Here is a 14,692-nt window from a genome sequence, read left to right on the forward strand (position 1 = left end):
ACCAGAAACAATCCTATGATATATTTGAAAAAAAGTCACAACAGGTACACACAGTTTTGGAGAAGCATGGCAGGTTATCCCATCGGGATCTTGTCCAGAGCCGTGGGCGCCTCCCACCCCCACAGTGAGCTGCACGGGGGGCATCTGCATCTTGGGAATCAAACGGGAGAGAAACCCAAAGGCCAGCAAGCAAATAGGAGAAAACCCTGCAGAAGGAACAGACCATAGGAAGAAAACTGCCATGGTTCTAGGAAAGACTTTCATTGTTCAGTGATTCATTTCTAAAGAGGAAGTGAATTCTGAGAAAAACACTTGAAGTACTCTCTCAGGGGGAGAAGGCAGGTCTTCACCAGGGGGTTAACCTGGGTGGGCAGCTTGCTTCTGGTTCTGACTTGGGCTTGCAGAGACTGTTCTTCCTTTGGCGTCAGGACTGAGTGCTTGCTATCAAGGAAAGAGTCGCTTGTTAGAAATGCAGCATTGGGCCGGGCGGTGGTGGCGCATGCCTTTAATCCCAGCACTTGGGAGGCAGAGGCAGGTGGAGTTCTGAGTTTGAGGCCACCCTGGTCTACAGAGTGAGTTCCAGGACAGCCAGGGCTATACAGAGAAACCCTGTCTCGAAAAAACAAAACAGAAATGCAGCATTGGATGGGGCGCTTGGAGATATGTGTGTGAGTGTGTGTGTGTGTGTGTGTGTGTGTGTGTGTGTGTGTGTGTGTCTGTGTGTCTCTGTGTGTGTGTGTGTCTGTGTGTCTGTGTGTGTGATGTGTGATGGTTGTGGGGGGGACACAGAGCCTTGAGGTCCCCACAAGGTGAAGGCGTTGCCTGTGGTCTCTAGGGACCCTCAGGAGGACCTGCCAGGGTCTCCACATCTTGAAGCAAAGGAAGAAATGGCCCTGCCTCTGGATGGATTGGGAACAGGCAGGGCTCCCAAAGACCAAACCATTGCTCCCCACCATCTCCTGTCTCTCTCAAGAGACTGTTTCACTGTGGCTCTGGCTGGCCTAAAACCTCTGAGAGATCCACCTGCTTCTGCTGGGATTAAAAGCAAATGCACAGAGAAACCCTGTCTCAAAAAAAAAAAAAAGCAAACACATGTGTGCTACCACATCCCAAGTGAGACATGTGATCTTTGATCCAGCCCAACATGTTCCCTTTTTTGGTGTGAAGAGAGAGCCTAGAAGCTGCCAGGAAGGGATGTGAGCCATCCCAGGCAGTGACCCACACAGAGTTAAGTAAGGGTGCAGAACAGTGAGCTAGCCAGGCAGGACTACCAGTGGAAGGATGGGAGGGCATCAACCCACCCACAAAACCTTCAACCCCAAAACTTGTCCTGCTTACAAGATGCACAGGGATAAAGAGTGAGCAGAGACTGAGGGAATGGCCAACCAACGACTGCTACAACTTGAGACCCATGCCATGGGAGAGAGCCAATGCCTGACACTATTAATGATACTCTGTTATGCTTGCAGACTCGGAACCTAGCATTAACCGTCTCCCAAGAGACTTCATCCAGCAGTGGATGGAAACAGATGCAGAGACCCACAGCCAAACGTAAGGCAGAGCTCAGGGAGTCTTGTGGAAAAGAAGGGTAGACTTGAGCAAGCTAGAAGGGTCAAAGGCATCACAAGGAGACCTACAGAGTCAACTAACCTGGACCCATGGGCCCTCACAGAGACTGAAACACCAAAGAACATCCAGAGGCTGGACCTTGCCCCTCCCCTTTGTAGCAGATGTGCAGCGTGGTCTTTATATAGGTCCCTTAACAATTGGAGTAGGGGCTATCTCTGACTCTGTTGCCTGCCATCGGATCCCCTTTCCCCTACCTGGACTGCCCGGTTAGGCCTCAGTGGAAGAAGATGTACCCTGTTGGGACTAGATGTTCTAAGGTGGGGTGGTACCCAAGCAGGGCTTGCCCCTTCTCTGAGAGAAGGGAAGGAGTTAATAGGGGGAAGAATTTGCAAAAGAGGACGGGGGGGGGCTTCGATGGGGATGTAATGTGAATTTTAAAAAATTATGGAGCTGGGTGGTGGTGGCGCACGCCTTTAATCCCAGCACTTGGGAGGCAGAGGCAGGCGGATTTCTGAGTTCAAGGCCAGCCTGGTCTACAGAGTGAGTTCCAGGACAACCAGGGCTACACAGAGAAACCCTGTCTCAAAAACAAACAAACAAACAAAAAAAATATTATGGGAAAACAAATCAGTGAGACCCTGCAAGTTTGAGTACTGTTCCCAGGAGGCCTGACACAATAAACTCAGCTTACACCAAGTGCTCCAGCTCTTAAAATTTTTAATCATCCTGGAGTCCCCCAGCTTTGTAGATGTGATACCTAGCATCCCCTTTCTGTATGCCCAGCCCCTGGTGGAGTTAAGGACCATCTCTTTTGGGGCAGACAAAAAGGCATGTCAGAATACACTGTCATCCAGTTTCCCTACACCCCACCCTGCCTTCATGTGCACCCCTCACCCCAGGACAGTGGTTGTCTGGGACAGATATTGCATGAGTGTCCATGACCATGGCAAGAAGATTCCTACTTCAGAGGGCAAGTGTCCTTCAGCTCACTATGAAGTCACCCTGAAAGTAAACAGCCTTCGGTTTCCTTCAAGACCCAAGTGACCAGGTGCAGGTGCACATGACCCTCAACTTCCTTTGGCGGAGGCAGGTAACGGGGCTGGAGAGATGGCTCAGTGGTTAAGAGCACTGACTGCCCTTCCAGAGGTCCTGAGTTCAATTCCCAGCAACCACATAGTGGCTCACAACCGTCTGGAATGGGATCTGATGCCCTCTTCTAGTCTGTCTGAAGATAGCAATGGTGTCAGATATCTCAATCAGAAAAATGTTGGGGTGAGTGGAGTGAGGGGTGATATTGCATGCCTTTAACCCCAACACTTGAAAAGACAGAAGTGGGTGTATCTCTGAGTTGGACAGAACAAGTTCCAGGACAGCCAGGGATACACAGAAAAACCCTGCTTTGGAAAAACAAAAACAAAAACAAACCAAACCACAACAGCAACGAAAGAATGAACAAAAGAAAAGAAGTTGTCCCTACAAGCTCCAACCCTGGCAGGTTGCCATGGGGAGCAGCTCAGCGGAAGAGAGGAACAGCCACATGTCCTAGGATTGGCTGGACCGAGATGATTACCTCTAAAGCAGGTTTGTTACGGATGGCCTGTGTGAGCCACACCTGACAGGCCCACGGTTGGCAGGAGTGGAACCTGGCTTCTTTGATAGGTGGCTGAGCTCACACACTATCCCACTCCTGCTCTGCCCTGTCCCAGAGTATCTATCGGGAGGGGCTGCAGACAGGAGACTATACCCCAGAAGCTTCCAAAAAGAACGCTTGGAAAAAGTCATAGCCCATCCACACCACCTCAGCCCAAGCAAGTCCTGGAAGCATCCAGGTGAGGGAACCTGGTGGTATCTGACTGGCAAGAGTGGCTAGGAGCCAGGAGGATGGTAGAGGTGGGTGGGAAGTTTCCAGAAACTCAAGTGTAGGGCAGGAAAGGACACGACTTAGCAGTTTCAGAAGAAGGAGTTCAAAAACTGGCTCAATCCACTTGTGCATGTCTGTAAGCAAGTGGGTGTCTGTGTGCGGGTGTGTGAATGTGTTAGAGAGTTGAGTCACCATATGAATGGTTATGAGTCTTAGTATGCACAGGGCGGGGGCTTCAGAAGGCTGGGGGGATGGATAACTGGCCTGCAACAGTTTGAGAAAGAACCCTTAGGCCCATGGCTAGGAGTCTGGACTTTCTCCTGAGAACAAGGGAACTCTTAGCCAGTCCTGAGGCACGATCAGGAGGTAGTGGGTGATCCTGATGAGTGTCCCTAGGTCCACAGAGACCACCTGACCACTACTGTGTCCAGAGTTGTGGTAGACAAGGGGTTTCTCAGACACAGTCAGGTGGAACATGGGTCTGTGCACACCTGGCTCTACCAGAAAGCAGTGTCCTCTGAATGTTCCATACCCCCCTGCCCTGAGGAGATACCTCTTCAGTCCTGGAATGTTGCTCCATACCCTCACAGCATTCTGGAGGACTCTGCCACGGACATCCTGGAGGGTCACAGCCTCTGTCTGTGGGAGAAGAAGGGGCTGTGGGTCAGCATGACACAAAAGCAATCAATCTCCACTCATGGGGCACACATAGTCAACAGGTCATCTAAGCTGGCCATGCTTCCACGGTCTTCATTTTTCCTTAAATAACTACAAAGAAATAAAATCTGGGCATCACTTTGATCAACTCTATAAAATTACTTTTTTTCAAACTTCATTGAAATGGGTTATGTTCTAGGATAATGTAACTTCCAAAACTCTGAAAAGTCAGAAAAATCGCTGACCAATGGCAGCACACGCCTTTAATCTGAGCATTCAGGAGGCAGAGGCAGGTAGATCTCTTAAGTTTGAGGCCAGCCTGGTCTACAGAATGAGTTCCAGGGTCACCAGGGCTCCCCGCCAGAGAAACCCTGTCTTGAAAAAACAATAAGGGGCTGGAGAGATGGCTCAGCAGTTAAGAGCACTGACTGCTCTTCCAGAGGTCTTGAGTTCAATTCCCAGCAACCACATGGTGGCTCACAACCATCTGTAATGAGATCTGATGCCCTCTGCTGGTGTGTCTGAAGACAGGAGCTGATAGGCAGAGGCTTTTTTCATTCCTGATTGACTTTTTTTTTTTCCTATGAGGTACACAGGTATATTCTCAGGGGTCCAATGGGTCCCCACTTTCTCTACAACCATAGTGGGTCAAAGTCCCCAACCTTGGTTCTCAGAGCTGAGGGCATGACAGAGTTCCTCCAGAGCCTCGCTATCTCTCACCTTCTATATCCAAGACAGTCGGTCATACCTCACTGGTCACACCTCACCCTCCGCAGCTAGCGCTGACTTAGGGCTAAGTCAGCACTGGCGGGAACTGACCCCTGAGACCAGGTGGCAGCACTGAGTCATTGTTCAAGTGAAGGAGAAGACTGTTCAGTGTGAGTGCTCACGTACCTGTGAGCGCATGGAGTGCGCATGCGTGTTGTGTGGGTCGTGTGTGTGTGTGTGTGTGTGTGTGTGTGTGTGTGTGTGTGTGCAGACATGCTCATGTGTGCAGGCTGAGAGGTGAAGAGGAAGGGACATCAGTCTGAGACGGTTGTGACTTGTACACTGTACATTGTACCCTGAGTGGTGTCCGAGAGGGAGGTTGTCCTGCAAGGCTGTGTGTCCCTGTAAGGACCAGTGTCTTTCCTGAAACTCTGCAATCTGTATCTCAGTGCCCAACGTCCTTGTAGTCCTGTGCACATCAGCGCAGCAGAGACCTCGGGAGTGAGAGTCTTCAGACACGGATACAGGCTAAGCCCCTACCCCAGGTGCACCTCACCTGAAGGAAGCGGACAGTTGTCACTTGATCATCCTCAGTCAGCAGCAGATTGTCCATAAATATCCAGAAGAAGGGCTTCTGACTGTCTTGGCGAGGCCGCGCATACTGCAGGATCCGGTGGAATTGGAACATGTACCAGCCTGCCAATGAACCAGGGGGAAGATGGATTCATATGGGGAGGGCCAGGACAACCTCTGTGAATACTGGGTACCTCTGCTCTCCCTTTATGGAGATGGAAAAGCCAATATCCACCTTAGTCTAGAACTCATCCAACAGCACACTGAGTATGTGCAAGTTCATCTGGCAGTTAAGAGCCCAGGGAAGGGGCTGGAGAGATGGCTCAGGGGTTAAGAGCACTGGCTGCTCTTCCAGAGGTCCTGAGTTCAATTCCCAGCAACCACATGGTGGCTCTCAACCATTTGTAATGGGACCTGATGCCCTCTTCTGGTGTGTCTGAAGTTAGCCACCGTGTATTCATATAAATAAAATAAATAAACCTTTTTTTAAAAAAAAGAAAAAGGAAGGAAGGAAGGAAAAAAGAAAGGAAGGAAGGAGGAAGGAAGGGCCTAGGGAAGCTAGTTTTAAAATGCAGAGTGATTTCTGCCCTGTCTGAAGGCTGAAGATGGCATGAGGGGGTGGGGAGGCAGGAGAGAGGACAGAGTAGAGGTGAAAGAGTTGAAGACAAGATTCTCAAGCGACCAGAGATGAAAAAAAAAAAAAGTCCCATTTCTTGAAACTTACCAGGACAGCGGTCACAAGAGTTGCCTAGGGGATTCGTCGAGCCATACACCAGGTCAAAGGGGCCCCATTTCTCCACCTAGGGAACACACAGAGTTAGTTGAAAGCCAAGTACTCCCCAACTGGTGACCAGCATCAAGGCCTCTATACCCAATCATCCCCCCAGTGATATACCTTGTGGATGAATGACCCAGACAGACCTCCTAGTTGAGCCTTGGGGCCCACATAGGCAGCGACACCTACACAGGACTGACTCTCAGGACAAGCCCATACAGAGGTAGCCTGAGAGCATTCCATATCTCAGATTCTTTCTCGGATAACTGTTGCTCTTTAAAAAAGCCCAGTCTTGGAGGGAGCACATAAACTCATTTAGCCTAAAGGATTCCCATAGCCTTCTGGGAAATCACTGGCTATGCAGAGATCCCAGCAGCTGGGAGCAGACAGCAGGGTGGACACTGTGTGGTGGCCATAAACAATCCCCACTTAGTTAGCAGACGGGGTCACTTCCTGGTCAAGTAAGAGGATGAAAGAAAGAACTAGCCTCAAGGACAGACAAGCAAGAGCCTTCTGTTTGTACAAGCAGTCCAAGGTCCAGAGCCCAGAGATTCCCTGCGTCAATAATGGCTCCTCTAATCCTGGACCTTCCTTCTCCCTCAACCATCTCCCCCTCTAGGTTCAAGACAGGGTCTATCTGTGTAACCCTGGCTTGCTCTATAGATCAGGCTGGCCCAGAACTCACAGATCCGCCTGCCTCTGCCTTCTGAATGCTGGGATGCATCAAAGGCGTGCACCACCACTACTTGGCTAGCCCTGGACATTCTCTTAAGAAAAAGTTCCTGAGCCGGGCGGTAGTGGCGCACGCCTTTAATCCTAGCATTTGGGAGGCAGAGGCAGGCGGATTTCTGAGTTCGAGGCCAGCCTGGTTTACAGCGTGAGTTCCAGGACAGCCAGGGCTCTACAGAGAAACCCTGTCTTGAAAAACAAAAACAAACAAACAAACAAACAAAAAGAAAAGAAAAAGTTCCTGAAATGTCCATAAGTGGGTCCCCAATCTAGACTAGGCTCCCACTTTCTCGGACCCTCCCATTTCTCTCAGAGTAATGGGCTGCCACCCAGATGGCTCTTGAGTTCTTCCTCTGGGCCCCAACTTCTTTACCTGATATCTGATGTGCACCTAGGATCCTAACAGGGCAATGACTGGCTGGGGTCTAGCCAGAAGAAGTGGGTAGAATTCTGGGTTAAAGACCCATACTCCAAATGGCTGTATAACTAGACCCTAATGCACTGGTACCCTGCCTGCAAGCCCACAGGGGGAGGAGAGGAGGTCCCACCACAGGGTCAAGACAGCACCAAATTGGTGTTTGGAAGATGTTTCCAGACAACTGCCTGCCACTCAGCTCAAGACTTGCAACTGTGAGCGAGTAGGGTGGGGTTGAGCCCCCTCCGCCCAGTCATAGGCAGCAGAAACCAGCCACGTGGATTTCAAGATGTTTGGCTGCTTGCCCTGATCAAGGCTGAGGGCTATGCAAAGGCCAGAGAAGCATTCTGTTCCCACCTCCCACTGTGAGGTGTTGGTGGGGGGAGGGGGTAGTGAGTGGGGGAAGATAGGGAGTAGAATGGGGGGGTGTGTGTGATTGTATCCGGGCTGGCTCCAACCAGGACCCCATGCTGGTCTGGAGACCTCTAACAATATGCAGCACCCTGCATACCCTACCCTATCCCCCAAGGTTTTTTGTCCCTTCCGCTAGGCTAGCTACTACAGAGGGCCCAGTAGCCCACCCACCTCCCGCCTCAACTCACGTCTCTCCTCACGACATTCGTGACATCTTCCACGTACTTCAGTGTTCCTCCCTCAGAATCAGAACCGATTTCCAAAAAGCCCAAACTCTTTAGTTCTGTGGGGGAAGGGAGGGGGGAAGAGACAAGATGGATACAGCAGATGTGGGCTCTGTCCCCAGAGTGGGGATCTAGGACAGTGCAATCTCCCAGCCGTGGACTAACAGCTTGATCATTTCAGCAGCAGACACCAAGCGGCAAACTTCCTGAGCGTTACTTGATGAAAGTGAAGTAATTTGTTGCAAAACTCCGGCACTTCGGAGCCATGCTCTCGCCGGCTTGCTTAGACAAATCAGCCAGGCTGGGGACCCACAGAGTGCGTGGGTTACCCTCAGACTCCGAGAATGAGAGCGTGATCAAGTCAAGCCCTAGCCAGGTGTCCCTTAAAGCATACTGATACAATTATAGCTATTACATAGGGCACTTGTAACAAACACATTGTCGGATCATCATTGAACACTCCGATACTATCTTAAGTGCAATATGATTTAGCCAGAGACCAAAGCACCTTCAGGGTCTCTGTGCTTGCTGGGCACAGCGGGGATCAGAACAGTCTGAGGGACAGAATCCCAGGAGAAGAAGTGGCCAGGTTGGGAGGTTCAGGAAGGTGGGGGGCTGGGAGAACGTGAGTATGAGAGGCTACTTCCTCACCAGTAGCCATTCCCATGGACCCTTGCAGGCTTGCCCCTCCCTATCCCTGCCTCCTCCTCTTGGGGAGCCAGGTCCCTATGTGGATCCAGGTTCTCCAACCCTTTTAACCTTTCCGCTTGCTTGGGCACACAGTCAGATTTTTTTTTTTTTTCTGGCAGTCACATGCTTTCCTGGGATACTCAGTTCTCTCAGCTCAAGGAGTCTGAGGAAGAGGTTTTCTACCATCAATCCCTGCGTCAAGTCTCAGATGTGCAGCGTTATCCTAACGGCCAGGCAGAAGACACCAGAACACTCTGGGGCCCTCCTATCCCCTCTTCTGGAGAGTCATTTTTTTGATGACTGTACTTACCTTTATCAATATTCCCAAAAAGGCTCAGCACCCTCACTGGCTGTCTCTTCCATGCAGACACTGTCTTGTATATCTCCATAGGGCTTGCCTGGAAAAGAAGCAGAGGAAAAAGGAAAAGAGAGAAAGACAAGAGGATGCGTGCTGGTTGCCCATTGAGCGGTGTCAAGAGTTAAGTGACCCCTAGATGCTAAGGACTCAACTGAGAGCCATCTGGGACTCGTTTGCCAAGGCCTGGCTGGCCCTGTTGTGACCAGTGCTGTCCATCCCTCTCTTGAAGCCGAATCTACCCACTCCCCAAGTCTAGGTATCTTGCCTGGACCCCCACAGATCTACAAAGGGAGGCAGGGTTTGTCTGAAGTTAGAAGATAAAGGATTCCCCTCAGAAGACAACTATATAAGGTCTCCTAGGACTCCAGGAGAGCAAAACCACACCCATAGCCCACAGAGTCTGGAATCCAGGGAACACCAAGGCTGGTAGCCTTTGAGACTTCAGGGAACCATCCCAGGCTTCTCTCAGCAGCTGGGCTCAGCACACAGTGGCTGCCACTGACATTATGGAACCAAAGCATCTAAGACTACATGGTCTTTTCCTGTGTATCTCAATCTCCCCTCACCCCCAAAACTCTATCTCTTACAAGGGCACCCTCCATTTCATGCAGTATCTATGTCAATCCAAATGCTCTCTCATCTCAAACTCAGCTAAGGTGACACCTCAGAGACTCCACTTCCAAATCAGGTTGTGTTTGCAGGTTCCTGGCTTATGACCTTGGCTGTCATCTAGGGAAGGAAAGACTTCAGTTCTTCCCTCAGGAGGTTAAGTCTTCTGTACCTTTGAGTGGTTTGCCACCTCTGGGTTTCACCCAGGGGACTGCAGCCAAGGCTACACAAGGGAATGTTGTGTTGGTTAAACATTCAAGTCAGTGTGATGAACTTAGGTGTCTGTGGAAAGGGAGCTCCTGTCCTACTTGTGACCAGTAACCACCCCTAGGCTTTTTCTTTTAAGATTTATTACATATATGTGGTTATACTGTCACTGTCTTTAGACACAGCAGAAGACAGCATCAGATGACCACTACAGATGGTTGTGAGCCACCATGTGGTTGCTGGGAATTGAACTCAGAACCTCTGGAAGAGCAGTCAGTGCTCTTAACCACTGAGCCATCTCTCCAGCCCATCCCTAGGCTTTTAAGAAAGATTAATGACTAAGGGTGTAACTCAGTTGGTCAAAAATTTGTGGAGCCAGGACAGCAGTAGCACAGGCTTTTATTCCCAGCACTCGTGAGGCAGAGGCAGGCAGATCTCTGTGAGTTCAAAGCCAACCTAGTCTACAGAGCTAGTTCCAGGACAGTCAGGGCTATACAAAGAAACTCTGTCTCGAAAAACTGACAAGAAAAAAAAAGCTTGTGTTAAACCCAGGACTTTGGGTTCAGTCCTTATAAATATGGTGCCTGTAGTCTTAGCACTTGGTAGAAGCAGAGAATCAGGAACTCAAGGCCATCCTGGGCTACATAGTGAGTTTGTGGCCAGCCTGGGCTACCTGAGCTCCTATCACTAAAAACCAGTGACACCTGCTCTCCAATAGGAAAATATCAAGGGGCATTAAGGCAAAGCCTCGTCCAGTGATGTGCACACTTGTTAGCATGCAGCCTGCAGCCCCTCCCCCACACCGGTTGTCCTTACCCCCTCTCGATCATGGAAGGCCTTCAGCTGCTGACGCCACTTCTTGCGCCTCTGCAGCAGTCCGCTCTGAGAGAAAGGCAGGCACAGGAAGCAAACCCAGCAGGCCATGGCATTGATCCGCTCTGAGGTCCCGGGGCCCACCAGGATGTCCACACACTCAAAGCAGTAGCATCTAGAGTAGAACCGAAAAACCACCGTGACCCAAGTCATGCTGCCATCAGGGGACCGCAAGCCAGGCCAGCACCTTGTTGGGGAAAGAAGGATCTGTTTCTCTCTCTCTTGCTTTGCTCTTAGTGCCGGGTGGGTGGGGCTGGCTGCAGGCTGGGAAAGGGACTCGGCAACAGAATACGTGAGGTGGTTGTGCTAGCAATGGTGGACTTCAAAACCCTTTAGTTTTTCCACAACTTGGAAGTCTGTGTGCATTTTAAGGGCTCTGAGAAAAAAGATGTACAGGAGCAGCTGGCAGGGAAGGAGCAGCTGGCCGGGAAGGAGTAGCTGCCTGGGAAGGGGATGCTTAGAAGTCAGGACTATAAAGAGGAAGATGTCCAAAAGGACAGGGCGGGGGACCAGCATGTATGGAGCTCAGGATGGTGACTTAACCGAGGGTAAATGAGCTGCCTGTGCCCTGGACCCGCCATATTGTGTAAAGACAGAGAAAATGGCTGTTGTGTTCATGAAGAGCACATCCCAGATATGTATCCTTCACCACCCGCCTTCCATGTTTTGGGGGACTAGGAACAATAGGAAGTTGGGCCCTGCCTCACCTGGTACAGTCAGGGCTCTCACAGATGAACAGGGTACCCCCCGAGCAGCAGATGGTGCAGTAGCTCTGGTGGCCATCCTCATCATACAGGAAGAGGCTCTCCAGGAACTTGTCCTGAGCAGGGAGCAAGCAAAGGCTGTGTGTGTGGTCTCCCTCCACAGTTCCACGTGCAGACAGTCCCATGACCTCCCCGCTTACCTTACATGAGACACATATCCCCCCCTCAAACAAGGGGTGCTGAGCATACACCTCGAGAGTCCCACAGCAGAGGCAAATATCTAGAGAGAACGCAGAGGGGGGAAAAAGCAGGGAGGAGGCTTAGCAAAAGCAACCAGGAAATCCTGAGGGAGATGTGGGAAGACCCAGCACGGATGGGGCAGGGTCATAGACCGGAAGACTTAACGGGAAAGAAAGCAAGATGCCCCAAATGAAGTGTGTAGACCACCTCCAAATCCCAGATGGCTTTTTGCAGACTTGGCATGGTGAGGTTAAAATACCCATGGAAACCCAAGGACGCCCAAATCAGCCAATCCAGAGAAATAGATCATTGGCCAGGGAGCTGCGGAGTGCCCATTAAAAATATTTATTTATTTTCCTCTTTTCTCTTTCTGACAAAGTCGAGCATATCTCAAGCTGACTTCAGCTTCACTTAGGGTGGTCTGGTTCTTCCACCTCTACCTCCAGAATTCGGAGATTGCAGGGTGTGTCACCACACCCAGTTTATAGGATACTGGGAATAGAACCCAGGGCTTCCGGCAAGATAAGTGAACACTTAGCCTAGTCTCAAATTAGAAGGTAGTGTGGCTGATATAAACACAATTTGGGGAGTATGGGGGGGGTTGGAGACAAGTTTTGTGTGTGTGTGTGTGTGTGTGTGTAGTCCTGGCTGTCCTGGAACTAGCTCTATAGAGCAGGCTGGCTTCAATCTCAGAGATCCTCCTGCCTCTGCCTCCTGAGTTCGAGGATTCATGTGTGAGCCATGATGTCCAGCCCAGATATACAAAAAAAAAAAAAAAAAATTCAACTACACGTCATACGCAAGTGTGGCGCGGGGGTGGGGGGTGGGGGTGAGGTGGAGTGGGGTGAGGACATCTCATGGGTACTAGAATTGTTCCCCACTTTCTGGGATGGCTGAAGAACGCTGAAGAAAGTCTTTTTTGCGGGGGCGACAACTGTTTTTCTGGGTCACAGGTTAGTGTGCAAACTTACCTTCGATGTTCCGTTGGTTCACATTGACTTCGTACCTGATGACCTCTGCAAGAGAAAAAAATAAGAAAGAAACCCCTTCTTCTCTCTCTGGGCTCCTCGTTGGAACAAGCACAACAAACTCGTCCTCTGAGGTGACTGGGACTCTTCCACTTGAAGCCCACCGAGTACCTGCCCTTGTGGGGTGGGGGTGGGGTGTCATCCTGAATGATACAGGAACATTCCATGCATTTCCTGAATCTAAGGGCCACATCTAAGAGATAAATTCATTACTTGGGTAGGGCCTTACCTCTGCCTGTCGGACGTGAGGAAGGGGACAGAGGTTCCTTGGAATCTTCCGGTCCCACATTCATGCTGTTCTCCTCCTCCGGGTCTGGGGCTGGAGATAGAGGCAGTCATTACTGGGAGACCTCAGAAGGACACAAGTTATGTGCAGGAAAACAGCTACCTGTAGTCAATACAGGGGTCAGGGGAGCCACTGGAACTACCCAGCCAAGCCATGGTGATATCTCCGCATCTACTGGAGATTAGGGACTACAATATCGGCTTTGAGGTACCCGGTAGGAGAGAGGGTGTCCTATGGGTGCCCTTCATCCATTCAGTCCTAGACAACATGTTTTCAGGTGGCCCTGCCTCCCTCTGCCCCTGGCTGAATGTCCAGGACCCATATTCCTGCTTTCTTAGTGACAATCCAGAACCCCTAAAGGACCCTGTGGAGTTAGGGGAGGCAAAGAAGAAAGGAGAGGGAAAGGAAGGAAAAGGCCTGAGGATCTCACAGGATTCCAGCCATTGCTCTTCGAGAGGACTCTCAGGGTCAGGGCTAGAGCTGTCCGAAGTCTCCAGGTTCAAGGTTTCGAGGGCCTTCGAGCAAGAAGAAGGTGTCTCCCGGGAGCCCATTGACAGTAATCTGCTAGAAGGGTCTATGTCCAAGGGATGGCGGGTGTGTCAGCAGGGTCGTCAGAATCCTAAAACGCGAAAAGAGAGAGAGAGAGAGAGAGAGAGAGAGAGAGAGAGAGAGAGAGAGAGAGAGAGAGAGAGGAGGGAATTTGGGCAGGGAGAGAGAGGGCTGGTTAAAAGGGACCTTAAGGTAGGTAGGGATGAGACGTAATACTGGCTGGAGCCTATGAGGGCCTGGGATGGCGGGGCTGAGGGTGTGGGGGCAGGCACTCAGGGGCGGGTCTTAAGGAGCCCAGCACGTGAGGGGAGGTGTGGGGGTGGGGTGAGTGGGGGTGGGGTGGTTGGTTGGGGGCGGGGCTGAAGGAGCTTAGGAAGCCTTGTGAGTGGGAGAGGGGTTCGGGAAAGGGTGGAGGAGGGAGAGAGAGAGAATTCAGAGCAGGGGTTATGGATTCTGTAGGGTTCAGAGCTGAAGTGGGGTAGGGGTGGGAGAAGAGAGGCTCTGGGCCTCACCCATTGAGGTTAGGGAGCTGGGAGGTAGGGTTCCTGATTGTGTGTGTGAGAGGGGGGATGGGTAGGACAAGGGAGCAAATGACAAAGGGTGGGGGAGGGGTAGGAAGAGAGCCTTGGGTGGAGACAAGATGGAGAGCAGAGTAAAATGTCTAGGACCACGAGGGTGTCGTTGTGCCTGTGGGTCACTGGAAGGAAGACCTGCCAACCTCTTGGAAAGTACTTCAATAATTGGAAAGTAAATCAATAATCCTTCCTACCTGGTCTAAAAAGCAAACTTTTTCATGGTCAATCATCCCTTCCAGGATACCACAGTGGCTGGTCTAATCCACCAGCAGTTTTAATGGCGGGTCAAGATGTGGGAAACACTGGGACATAGCTCCTCTGATTCCAGGCTTCGACTGGCAGGGCCGCTGACTGACACAAGGGTCAGCATGGAAGTCACTGGACAGTAGAAACACCTGGCCGCTCACCTCAGCCCAGTGATCCGGCCCAGCGCCACAGCGGCCAAGTCCTGTGAGGTGAAGAACTAAAGAGAGGCTGGGCAGGTTGCGGGAGAGAGCCAGGTCCCTTGTTCGAATTTCAGTGTTAAAGGAATAGGGGACCTGAGACATGGCGTTTACCCGGTTTGCTAGAGGACTCTTACATCTCACTGCACACCGAAGACCACTGTGTATGAAACTGGAGAAACCATCTGTTTTGATATTTGGTAGA

General features: G+C 51.0%; 1 protein-coding gene across 4 annotated transcripts in view; it reads right to left on the minus strand.

Annotated features, from left to right (window-relative positions):
- Window positions 1-14,692, minus strand: part of Dnmt3l (DNA methyltransferase 3 like) — a 21,851-nt gene continuing 7,159 nt past the window's right edge. Inside the window, exons 3-14 of one of the 4 annotated variants that reach the window (XM_028767863.1) lie at window positions 13,351-13,539; window positions 12,864-12,953; window positions 12,578-12,622; window positions 11,567-11,646; window positions 11,370-11,482; window positions 10,606-10,777; window positions 8,926-9,013; window positions 7,890-7,984; window positions 6,093-6,168; window positions 5,352-5,491; window positions 3,984-4,069; window positions 1-441 (exon numbers count right to left, since the gene is read on the minus strand). In XM_028767863.1, the coding sequence (XP_028623696.1) occupies window positions 282-441; window positions 3,984-4,069; window positions 5,352-5,491; window positions 6,093-6,168; window positions 7,890-7,984; window positions 8,926-9,013; window positions 10,606-10,777; window positions 11,370-11,482; window positions 11,567-11,646; window positions 12,578-12,622; window positions 12,864-12,953; window positions 13,351-13,471 (1,266 nt within the window). In that variant the 5' untranslated portion in view covers window positions 13,472-13,539 and the 3' untranslated portion in view covers window positions 1-281. Of the gene's footprint in view, window positions 442-3,983; window positions 4,070-5,351; window positions 5,492-6,092; window positions 6,169-6,263; window positions 6,597-7,245; window positions 7,614-7,889; window positions 7,985-8,925; window positions 9,014-10,605; window positions 10,778-11,369; window positions 11,483-11,566; window positions 11,647-12,577; window positions 12,623-12,863; window positions 12,954-13,350; window positions 13,573-14,692 lie in introns of those variants that run through there. The other 3 variants (XM_028767864.1, XM_028767865.1, XM_028767866.1) reach the window with 3 other exon arrangements.

This window comes from Grammomys surdaster, unplaced genomic scaffold (assembly GCF_004785775.1).
Source record: "Grammomys surdaster isolate TR1022 unplaced genomic scaffold, NIH_TR_1.0 183, whole genome shotgun sequence".
Lineage (NCBI taxonomy): Eukaryota > Metazoa > Chordata > Mammalia > Rodentia > Muridae > Grammomys > Grammomys surdaster.